This window comes from Electrona antarctica, assembly GCF_951216825.1.
Source record: "Electrona antarctica genome assembly, chromosome: 21".
NCBI lineage: Eukaryota > Metazoa > Chordata > Actinopteri > Myctophiformes > Myctophidae > Electrona > Electrona antarctica.
The window spans coordinates 40289118-40301747 of NC_136802.1; the positions used below are offsets into that span (position 1 = coordinate 40289118).

Consider the following 12630-nt stretch of genomic DNA (forward strand, 5'->3'; position numbering starts at 1 on the left):
AACAACAATCCACATCTGGAGTCGTCGACATGCTATGTTTCTTGGAGGGGTTAATACAAATCGCACCCGTGCAAACTGAGCAGTGCAGTGTGCGTGTGTGTCAAGCCCTCCTCCCTCTGTGTGTGTGTGTGTGTTTAGGCTGCTCAACAGTGCCACTTTAGGTCACCCAGCGGTATTGCAGCTGTTGACACTCCAAACATACATAGGGGACACACATAGCCAGTCATTGGAGCGGTTGCACCGCTCAAAATCACATTCCACGTACGTAAGCATCTTGTGATTTGCCGAAACCTGCGGTCGCCACCGATTTCCTCCGTCGGGCCAGCGGGTGGCGACAGCAGCGGTGGTCGAGAACAGCAACAAATGTGTGCGTCTTGAGTAGCGACGTCGGAAATAAAATAGTCATTAAAATCAAAAGAGTTTGAGACCCCCGAAAGGCAAAGTGTAGAAAACAAACAAACAAATAAAGACATATCTTAGAGTAAGCAGATGGGAGAGGGGGGGGGGGCTCAGTACTTCAGAGTACGCGAGAAAGAGAGGATGGCGGTGGGGGGGGGAGGGCTAGGTAGGAGGTAGGGTGGCGGTATTATGAACATGAACACCGACACATCGTCAAACAGGACGAAAACATGCACGTTTTTTTTTCAAGTCAACTGATATCCAAGCTACATGGAGACACGATTGGTCACGTCATGATGAATGGCTTTTTTTTTTTTTTTCATTTATCATTATTATTATTATTATTATTATTATTATTACATTTTTAAATAAAAAGAAGACAAAAAAAAAACCTTCTGCACACACACAACAAGATTGTTTTTTGTGTTTGTACTTTTTTTTGTTTGTGTTTTTTTTTTTTTTTTTTTTTACTGGCGGGCTATTCGTTCGGTGGCATTATCATCATCATCCTCCTCCTCCTCCTCCTCGTCATCATCACAGCTATGGTCATTAAAAAGAGAGTCGTCGTGTTCTTTATCTATTGCGGTTGACGTTTTGTCTACTCCACGGCGCCTTGTGTTCGCCATAGAGACGGGGGGGGGGGGGGGGGGCATGCACAGGGTTGGGGGGAGGGAGGGGGGGGGGGGCTGTTGGTGGTAATTAGGGATGTAACGATATAGTAACTGCATTGAAAAAAAACATTTTTTTATCCCACTGCCAGAATCGGAATAGCTCCACTCGCCTCCCAACGTTCCCCCAGGACTAATCATAAACTATAGGCTTATTATCCCGCCCTCAATGTCTTCACATATTGTACAGTTAATATAAAAACGCATTATTCAGGCACATTTCAGCCACCTCTTTTTCGCTCATTAGGACCACTCTACGCAACGTCATCAAACAGCGATGCGCACTTATATGGTAACGTCAACCTACAGGCCACGCCTTTTTTTCTTCTTTTTTTTTTTACCGTGGCGCTAGTAGAGCCAGGGAATATATACTTTCAAGAAAACAAAGTATATCGATATGTAAACGGCAACAACTGTATCGTTTGTAAGTGTTTTTTGGGGGACGGGAAAACGGCCTTGTTTCTCAAAGTGAAAGAGCGCGTCTATGGTCTAGGGTTTCAGTGGTGGTCAATGAGTTAAAATGTTATCGTTACACCCCCAGTGGTAATGGTTTTCTTTTTTTGGGGGGGGGGGGGGGGTTGGTAGGATAATAAACAGGGTTTTTGGTCGGTGGTGTGGAGGGGAGGAGGGGGTTGGGTAGGGGGGTGTGCTCGGGGCTCGAAAGGACGGGACGGGACAACAAATAAAATAAGAAAACAACCGTCCGCCCGGGCCAGCTGGCAGTTGAAGTGGGCGAGGGGTGGGGGGGGATACCTTGGCACATGACGATGGTTGGCGGGCACGGCGTGGCAGAGAGGTGGGGGTGGTGCAGGGGGGCATGGGTAGGGCTGTCACCGTTACACATGGAACCGACCATTCATTGTCACACGAATAGTTGCGATTAACGATCTAATTGCGTTTTGTTGTGTTTTGCATTGAACATAATTGGAATGTTACAATTTGTATTTCCGTTTACCCGCTTCGTAATCACAAATTGCACAGGGGGGGGGCAGATATGACAGATAACTTAACCCATTTTGCGGCGGGAACCCCTTTTGATGTTTTAAACATTATGATATAATTTAGCTATTGAAAAACAGCAGATCTACAAGCTCATAGCGCGCCACCGAGTGGCGCGCTACGAGCTTGTAGGTCTGCTATTTTTGAAAAATCGTTACAATATAGCGGAAGTAGCTGATCTGCTTGAAAAAGCAGTCATTTTTCAACGTGGCAAACGATTGACGATCACGCAAAAATAATTGCGATTATCTCAAAAACACAGCGATTAGGTGATCATGTAATAACCGTGACAGCCCTAAGCATTGGGGGTGGAGGTGGGGGTGGGGGGGGTTGGTGGAGGTGGGGGTCAGAGTCATTTAGCTTTGGGCGGTGAGCCGCTGCTCCGTCAGCGACGCCTGGTGAGACACCGTCTTGTTGTCGTGCGCCCGCAGCCTGGACACCACGTCTATGAACGCCAGGCCCTGGACCTCTCTGCTCAGGGGTTCTGCGCGAGGAGACAACAGGGAGAGGATGTTATGGTTAGTTAGGGAGAGTTAGCGACATTCGTGGCAAATCTGCAAAATAAATGCTAAAAATGTCTTCTACGTCCTGACAGCTTTCATGAAAAAGCTATGTTTCTATGTCAGTGGTTCTTTCGATTTTTCAAAAATAGCAGACCTACGAGCTCGTAGCGCGCCACTCGGTGGCGCGCTATGAGCTTGTAGATCTGCTATTTTTCAATAGCTAAAGCATAACATAATGCCAACACCAAAAGGGGTTCCCGCCCAAAATGGGTTAATCACAAATGTGTTTATAAAAAAGGTGTCTACTATCACCTCTCGATTTTGTTCCCAGGCCAACTCCCTTGGGAAACATTGTGAAAGTTGGGGTACCATTAACAACCAAAATGTACAACATTTAATTCAGCTTCTAGTAGCATGTGACGTGTCAAACTAGTTTTTTTTTTTTCATGATTCCGAATCCATTGCAAGCATTTGTTTTGCACGAAAAAACACTCCTTCGGCTAAAAACGCCACTTATTTTATGCCACTTTTTCCAAATGTGATGACCTCATCACATTGGTGATGACGGCTATGGCCAATTAGTACCTTACACATTTGTGAAGAAAGGTAGTGGTAGATTTCGCAAAATGTCCCTAATTACATTGGTTCTACAGCTTGGTGACCATGTGGATAATAATAATAATGAATTGCATTTTTATAGCGCTTTTCCAAGTGCTCAAAGCGCTTTACAATGGTTCATTCATTCATACATGAAGCGGCGAACAGTCGACGCCAGCGTCCTCACTTCCCACATTCACACACCAATGGTGGCGAGCTCACACCGACCGACTCATTGGAGGCAATGTAGGGTTCAGTGTCTTGCCCAAGGACACTTCGACATGTGGACAGGAGGAGCCGGGATTCGAACCGCCGACCCAGGGATCATTGGACGACCTGCTCTACCTCCTGAGCCACAGCCGCCCATAAGTCCCAGGCACTGGACCTCTCTGCTCAGAGGCTCTGATGTCAGGAGACAATTTACAATTTAGGCATCTAGCAGACGCTCTTAACCCATTTAGGCCCGACGTCGAAATTTAAAAAAATGTCTACTTCTAAATCATGACAATTTTCTGAAAAAAACTCATGTTTCTATAGCAGTGGTTCTCAAACAGTTTCATGTCAAGGACCCCCAAAAATATCGGAAAATATGTTGTTCCAGGGACCTCCCAGAAGCACATTTGAGTTAAAAACGTTGGCTCTGAAAGAATATAATTGAAAGCTTTGCACTACATTTTCACGATTTTTCAAAAATAGCAGACCTACAAGCTCGTAGCGCGCCACTCGGTGGCGCGCTATGAGCTTGTAGATCTGCTATTTTTCAATAGCTAAATCATAACACAATGTTTACAACACCAAATGGGGTTCCCGCCCAGAATGGGTTAATCCAGAGCGACTGTACAGTAAGCAAGAACAACGCATGGTAACACATCAAATAGTAAAGAAATAGTCATCAAGGAATATAAGTAAGCTAAGAACCTAACATCCGTCTAACAGTAGAATATCTGTACAATGAAACTATGAGTATACACTAGGCATGTAACGATATATCGTACATCGATATTAATCCCGACGATATGAATTGATTAATTGAAATAAAAAAATCGATTTTTCAAAAACAAAAATAAATAAAAAATCCATCATATTCAAGTGCTTTTGGAGAGAAATGATAGTCACTTTTAGTAGTAGAGCACTGTAGAGGGGAGCTGTGTGTGTCTGTGACTGTGCCCAGGTGATGATGGTCGTTGATACTCATCGAGGAAGGCAATTATGTTTCTGCACTGTCAAAAGTAATGCTAATTTTTTGCAATGTAGTTAAATAAAAAAATCTCAGGGGGGAAGATACATTATATAAAATTAAAAAAACGGTCATTAAAATATATATATTTTTTGAAAAAATATCGATCGTGAAAAATCGTATCGTGAACCTCATATCGTGATACGAATCGTACCGTGAGTTGAGTGAATCGTTACATGCCTAGTATACACTATAGAGTATGTCTACATGAAATGCTATCTAGTTGAGCCTTTGCATACGCCCGTAAGGTCGTCGAGGCTAGGGCAAGAGCTATGGCAAGTGAGGGGAAGGGGTTTGTTATGATTGGTTCCGAGGAGACAACAGGAGAGGAACGGGCTTGCTATTTACAGGTATGCAATATTGTACGAGAGGCTGTGCTTTACCGCAATCAGTGGCACGATCAGAACAGCCCATCAATCAATCAATCATAGAATGTAATGAACAGTACAGTATGGCTCACCTGATCCCATGACAGAACAGACGAGGATCATGGAGTTGTACTTGATCTCCGGAGCGCTTCTCTCGTCCGACAGCAGTTTGTGAAGCACGGGGACCAGACTGGACCCCACAAAGTCCTTCTCTGCTGCAACTGCAACGACACAGACAGAGAGAGAGAGAGGGAGAGAGAGAGAGATAGAGAGAGAGAGAGCAAGTAGCGTTTCAGAAAACGAATGCATTAAGTCCTTCTCTGCTGCGAGTACAAAGACAGAGGCCCCTTTTCCACCGCGGTTGAACCGGTTCCGTTCCTGTTCCTGCCTGACATTGAACCAGTTATATTTATGTTTCCACTGAAAAATGAATTGCTTCAGCACCCTAAAAGTTGGTTCAGAACTGGAACCCAAAAAATGGTCGCTGGTTCCGTGAATGCACAAAAGGTTCCAAGAATCAGTTCTAGAACCAAAGTTCTCATGACCAGAGAGAGAGAGAGAGAGAGGCAGAGAGTCTACTGAGCTGGTTCATGCATCCTGATGTCATTGTATAATCGTGTCACCTGTGCTCGATGTTCTGTGCATTGCCTCGTCATTGAAATGTACTAACTACACAAATAAAAGTGCCCTTGCCTTGCCGAAAGTCTCCCAGAATTTGTTAAAGGGGCATTCCACTCATTTTCAACATGTCATTAAACCATTTTGGGGCGGGAACCCCTTTTGGTGTTTTAAACATTATGTTATAATTTAGCTATTGAAAAAATAGCAGATCTACAAGCTCATAGCACGCCACCGAGTGGCGCGCTACGAGCTTGTAGGTCTGCTATTTTTGAAAAATCGTGAAAATATTTATTTCAGAAAACTGGAGGATTTAGAAGATTTTTTTTAATTTTGAGGTCAGGCCTAAATGGGTTAATATACCTTAGAGCTATTGTGTGGAAATAATAAAAAGAGTCCCCCCCATTCTGTGTTTCCTAGAACTGGAGGTCTGAAAAAAATATCATTAACATAGTGAATCACATCTCGATGAAAAAACGTTGAAAATGAGTGGAATGCGCCTTTAAGTCACCGAATCTGGCGTACCAATGAACTCTGAGATACAATGTCCTTTTTTTCCCCCAGCAGACTGTAGGGTTTTTTTAACAGCCACAAGAACGTGCACGTCGAGCCACAGAAATGATTAAACTACGATTAATCTTAATTAACAAATTACAAGTGTCATTAGTTAGTCACATATCCACCTGGGGGACCTTACAGATTGGTACTTGTGTGTCATATTGAGATGAGAGCTCTGCTCTTCAGTGGCGTGCACAGACATTTAGAGGGGCAGGTGCTCAAGTTAAAAAAGGGCACCTTGTGCAGCGCGTGGAACCGGCCGGTTGCCTTAATCCATTTTGGGCGGGAACCCCTTTTGGTGTTAGCATTATGTTATGCTTTAGCTATTGAAAAATAGCAGATCTACAAGCTCATAGCGCGCCACCGAGTGGCGCGCTATGAGCTTGTAGGTCTGCTATTTTTGAAAAAAATAAAAAAAAAATAAAAGTTCATTTTTTTTTTCAAAAGGGCACATTGCCAAAAGGGCAGGGGGTGCTCTAGCACCCCCTAGTGTCTATCTGTGCACGCCACTGCAGAAAATAATCTCCGTGAAGGAAGCAAGGAAGGAAGGGAGGGTGACCTCATTTCTCTGGAAATGGATGTCGTTGGGCAGAATTAAACCTCTCATCTCCATATTAGGGATGGGAATTCATTGATTAATTGATCGTTAATACATTTTGATAATCTTATCGATCAATCGATGGTTAGTCGATAAGCAGCGTTTTGGTTTTTTTGGGTTTCTTTTTGGGGGTTTTTTTAATCTGAGTATCTTAACCCATTTTGACCTGAGATCAGATTCTAAAAATGTCTTCTACGTACATCCTGACAGTTTTCTGAAAATGTTTTCTATGTCAGCGCTATGAGCTTGTAGATCTGCTATTTTTCAATAGCTAAAGCATAACATAATGCTAACACCAATAGGGGTTCCCGCCCACAATGGGTTAATGTCCCTCAATAATGCATTTTGCTGATATAGAGATCTTTGAGATCTCAGGTCATTTGATCTCAGGTCAAAATGGGTTTACAGTTTCCCTGCGGAACACACTAAATCAGTCTTTTTTTCCCCCATCGTCTTTCCCTGCTGAACACGCTAAATCCGTCTTTTGTTTTATATGTTTTGATAACTTTTAAGACTTGCAGGGTTTTCCTTGGAGATGGTGGACGCGGGTGACGCGTTGGGATGATGCAAGCTGAAATCGATGAGTCACTGGGCTTGCTTCTGGGAAACCGAGGCATTGGCTCCGCCCCTGTGCTTCCCTGTTCCTCGCTGGTTGTTATCGAACACTATTAACACCTTAAGTGTCCAAGTCGGAGTTCTTCGTCCAAGTTCAAGGTCACGGTCAAGTGCCCAACACGGAGATTAATAAACAAGATGGAGATTAATGAAAACAAAACCGTTCGCATCGCTCTAGAGCCTTGGAGCGCTTGTTGCCCGATCCGATGACGTGTCAAAAAGTGACACGTCATCGAAAATCTCCCCTGCCTGTTTAGCTGACGAAAACTAAAATCTTAAAACGATCATAACTCCCGATCTAAATCATCCCGTCTAATTCTGAAAAAAGATCCTGTGTTAGACGGCGCTCAGCGGTCCAGTCGCTAGTCGCGATAGATTTATTCTTACCTCCCGTTGTTGTCGATCGACTCGATCGTGGTGTGGCTATTGTTAGCTGCTACACAGACATGCACACCAGCTTCCGGTGCGCCGGTAAAAGTGGTCCGTGCGCTACAAATGATGGGCACCCTGGATGAAATGGATTAAATAGTTCCGGGCTTCTAAGGTGTCTTAACAAACCATCGCACCATTTGAAAGTCGGATTGTCATGACACGGAACTGACGATAACGGACGGGAGCTTCTTCAAAAGGTTTGTGTGAATACTAAAGTAGTAACTAGTATTCTTTGTTCTGCCCTCCTTAATACCCTTGGGGTGCCACCCCCAATAGCAGCCCTTTTGTGACATATATTCATATTTTTAATTCATCATTTTAATGCCAAAAGAAAAATCCGCGATTTACACACTATATCTCATTTTGACGGGGCAAGACTATAGTATTGGGACAATCAGTCCTGATGGTGGCGGTAACGTCACCATTGTGCCGATTCTGACCAAAGGGAGCGAGTGAACGATGACCACTTCCGGTTTGGATCAAAATATCCGGTAGTATCTTTGCTACTGTGCAACAACATCAGATGTCCGGAATGCTAAGCTATCATCGTATTTTTCATAACTAAGTCAAATTAAGCTCTAATCAAGCCCGAAACATCGCATTTTACGCAGCGATGCATGCGCGATCATGCGCGTGCGTGATCGACCATGCACGCGCGGATTTCGGCCGGTTTTAGGAACATTACATCGGCCGTTAGCCAAATTAGCCAAAACATGCTAAATTTTGCTACATTAAGGTCCCGATTAGGCTCCCGATTGACAGCCCGTCAATTCCGTCAACGGGAGGTCTGGATTTATTGATTAATTCCGTCAAATCCGTCAACGGGAGTTCAAGGGTTAATAATAAAGATTACTCTGAGAACAGTGTTGTTTTTGGCAGCAAGTTTTGATTTTTGTTTTAGTCATAGTCTCTTGAGCAGTCACGTTTTAGTCACCTGGAATGTCTTAGTGTTAGTCTAGTTCTAGTCGACTAAATATCATAAGATTTTAGTCGACTAAATCTACAGTTGATTTAGTCGAACAAAATGTGTTTCGGAGGGCCTTGATGTCGTCGTAATGGCTGTTTTTTTTCACTTGCTGAAAATAGCCGATCTACAAGCCCACAACGCGTCGCAGCGCGACGCGTTGTGAGCTTGTAGATCTGCTATTTTCAGCATGCAACCAAGTGTAAAATGACTTATACTGAATCTCTTGTCCACTAGTCCCTTCCTAACATTTTAGTCTAGTTTTTATTTGTTGACGAAATCGTCAGTACATTTAGTCTCAGTTTTAGTCATCACAGCTTAGTTTTCATGTAGTTTCCATTTAGTTTTCGTCAGTTAAGTGTAAAAAAGGTAGTCGACGAACATTTTCCGTCATAGTTTTAGTCGACGAGAACAACACCGTCTGAGAAACAGCTGCCTGTGCTGACATCTTTTTTCTCAGGTAGTGTGAAAACATAGACCAGTAAAAGATTATGTGGTTGCTGTCGGGCATATTTGAACTTTTAGCATTTTTTTTGTAAATGAAAATCCTACTTGGGGAAATGAAATTAAACTAGAAAAAGTGCCCTTCTGGGCACAGGTCTCCACCAGGAGGATAGGAGTGTGTGTGATGTTTGGCAAAATGTTTAGGAGTAATATAATCATGTTTTGTGTGTGTGTGTGTGTGTGTGTGTGTGTGTGTGTGTGTGTGTGTGTGTGTGTGTGAGACACAGCTCAGCCTGTTGTAGCGCCACCATGAGGCTGATTTGAAAACTGTCAAGTGGCATTTTTTTCCTCAGCCTAGTGGGAATATGCAGCACAGTTTCACCGAAATCGGACGCTGCGTTGAGTAGTTGTGGCGATTTGTACAAAACGGGTACCAAGCGGGCTACTCCTGAAAAGTTTAGAAGCCAATCGTAGGCAATGAAGGTGGATTACATGACTATGGAGAGCATGTGTACCGATTTGCGTGAAATTTGGATAACATCTGAAGGAGTAATATTAGAAAATGTGTTTTACATATGTCGGCCTCCTGGTGGCGCTATAAAGAGCAGATGTGAAAAATTCCAGGCAAAGGTTTTTCCTTGGCCTCTAGGGAGTTGGCATACAAAGATATCCACAAATCCGTGCAGTTGGAGGTAAAAACACTTTTCGGCCAGTTATAGCGCCACCATGAGGCTGAGTTGAAAATGTTCACGTGGCATTTCTTCCTCGGCCTAGTGGGAATGTGCGTGCGCAATTTCACGGAAATCACACGATGTGTTCATGATTTGCAGCATTTTGTTTGAAACTGAACACTCCTGCGAACTTTGGAAGCCAATCTTAGCCAATCAGGATGGAGTCTGAGAAATTCTGTTTGGTTGAATGGCTCTAGAGAGACTGTGTACCAATTTGCGTGATGTTTGGACAAAATCTGTAGGTGTACTGTCCAAAAACTTGTTTTGCACAAAGCGGCCTCCTGGTGGCGCTATAACAGGCCGTTCTGGAAAATTTGGGGCAGAGGTTCATCGTTGGCATCCAGGGAGTGTGTGTGCAAAATGTGGCATCGACCGGGTTAACAGTGCCGGAGATTAGCTGTTCACGGACGGACACACGGACGGACGGACGGACGGACACACGGACGAACGGACGGAGTGCAAAACATACTCTCTCCCCATGCCTTCGGCCTGGTGGAGACAATGATTACTATATTTACCCAGGGTATCTGGGCTAAGCTCTAAGAACTTGTTTCCAGCCAGGCCCTGCTCATAGAACATTTCATCGTAGTGGTTCAATGCCTTGTTCAAGGGCACTTCAGTTCAGCGGTGGTAATTTTAACGTGTCGGACCGCTGATTCGAACTGGCGACCTTCCGGTATCAAGACCGCTCCGGGGTAGAGTGACCGGATGGGAACAGCAAGGTTGCCAGTTCGAACCCTGTGGGCTCCCCCACAGTTAGTGTCGAAGTGTCCTTGAGCAAGACTCTGAACCCCTGATTGCTCCCGATGTGCAGGTTGGTGCCTTGTTCCTCGCCGTGTGTTGCATATCGTTCTGTGAATGTGTGTGTGTGAATGGGTGAACGTAATGCACAATCTGTGTAAAGCGCCTTGGATAAAGTTACAATATAAATGCACCGTTTACTTGTTTTTATCGTACTACAGCAGGCATCACACAAAGCATCAAAAGTAGCAGATCCGAAGCGACGCGTTTTTGAGCTTGTAGATCTGCTACTTTTGCTATTTTTTTGAAGCGGTTCTCCTCACCCAGATCCTGATTTTACCCATTTTGGGCGGGAACCCCTTTTGGTGTTAGCATCATGTTATGCTTTAGCTATTGAAAAATAGCAGATCTACAAGCTCATAGCGCGCCACCGAGTGGCGCGCTATGAGCTTGTAGGTCTGCTATTTTTGAAAAATCGAAGAACGACTGACATAGAAACATAGCTTTTTCAGAAAACTGTCAGGATGTAGAAGACATTTTTAGAATCTGATCTCAGGTCAAAATGGGTTAAACAGGTGTAAACAGGTGTAAACAGGTGTTAACAGGTGTCATGGTGGCAGAGCGGTTCTCCTCACCCAGATCCTGATTTAAACAGGTGTAAACGGGTTTAAACAGGTGTAAACAGGTTTAAACAGGTGTTAACAGGTGTCATGGTGGCAGAGCGGTTCTCCTCACCCAGATCCTGATTTAAACAGGTTTAAACGGGTTTAAACAGGTGTAAACAGGTTTAAACAGGTGTTAACAGGTGTCATGGTGGCAGAGCGGTTCTCCTCACCCAGATCCTGATTTAAACAGGTTTAAACGGGTTTAAACAGGTGTAAACAGGTTTAAACAGGTGTTAACAGGTGTCATGGTGGCAGAGCGGTTCTCCTCACCCAGATCCTGATTTAAATAGGTTTAAACAGGTTTAAACAGGTGTAAACAGGTTTAAACAGGTGTAAACAGGTTTAAACAGGTGTCATGGTGGCAGAGCGGTTCTCCTCACCCAGATCCAGAGCGGCGATGAGGCCCAGAGCGACGAGCGCCTCGTTCTGCATGATCATGTGTTCACTGGTCGCCATGGTTACCAGGTGCTTGACTCCGCCTCCCTGGATGACCGTTCTGACCACATCCTGTAAAAGAACACACACACACAATGCCTCACATTCAGCTTGCTATTGCGAGCTGTGCCATTTCCACGACATTTATCTGTGGAACCGAGTCAAACTAAATGTAATGCCTCGACAATTCCAGTGCCTGTCAGGGTAGGGGGTCCCCAGTAAACCCATTTTGGGGCGGGAACCCCTTTTGGTGTTAGCATTATTTTATGCTTTAGCTATTGAAAAATAGCAGATCTACAAGCTCATAGCGCGCCACCGAGTGGCGCGCTACGAGCTTGTAGGTCTGCTATTTTTGAAAAATCGAAGAACGGCTGACATAGAAACATAGCTTGTTCGGAAAACTGTCAGGATGTAGAAGACATTTTTAGAATCTGATCTCAGGTCAAAATGGGTTAAAATAAGATTATTATGGAGGGGTTTGCTGGCTGAAAAGGTTGAGAACCACTGACCATTTCCAGGCCTATCTAACAATCATTCAGTGCAATAATGAGTCTCTTACTCCTACTGTATGTGCAATGCCAAAAGACGGGCAGTGTAGCAACAATAAAGCATGTAATATAGACTTGTATAATTCCATTCCAATTTCGTGCCAAATGTTTTGCTACGCCACCTATTCAAGGGCATGGGTCACGCTGCTGCAGCACGTGGTGAGCTTGTAGATCTGTTTATTTTTGTCACGTACTGGTAGGTACACATTAGGCTGCAATCACGCTGTCCATTCGGCGAAAAACTGCTTTTTGCGAACGCAGTGAGCACTAACTAGTAACTATGAGACCTAGCAGAACATGTCTGTGTGTCTGTCTGTGTGTGACACGCTGTAACACCACCCGCCCGCCACCAGAGGGCGCAGCTGTATCACACACAAAACACACACACGCAAAACTTAACTTAAAAAAAACTTAACTTAAAAAAAAAAAATTAAAAAAAAAACACACATGCACGCACACATACACACACTAAAAAAATAACGTAATAAAAAACTTAACTTAAAAAAATAA

At 44.1% G+C, this 12630-nt stretch overlaps 1 protein-coding gene across 3 annotated transcripts in view; it reads right to left on the bottom strand.

Moving 5' to 3' along the window:
- Positions 1 to 731: 731 nt before the first annotated feature.
- rap1gds1 (RAP1, GTP-GDP dissociation stimulator 1) overlaps positions 732 to 12630 on the bottom strand; it is a 74749-nt gene continuing 62850 nt past the window's right edge. For all 3 annotated transcript variants that reach the window (XM_079491442.1, XM_079491440.1, XM_079491441.1), the window contains 3 exons: positions 11518 to 11644; positions 4864 to 4992; positions 732 to 2550 (listed from right to left, as the gene is read on the bottom strand). In XM_079491442.1, the coding sequence (XP_079347568.1) occupies positions 2423 to 2550; positions 4864 to 4992; positions 11518 to 11644 (384 nt within the window). In that variant the 3' untranslated portion in view covers positions 732 to 2422. The remainder of the gene's footprint in view (positions 2551 to 4863; positions 4993 to 11517; positions 11645 to 12630) is intronic.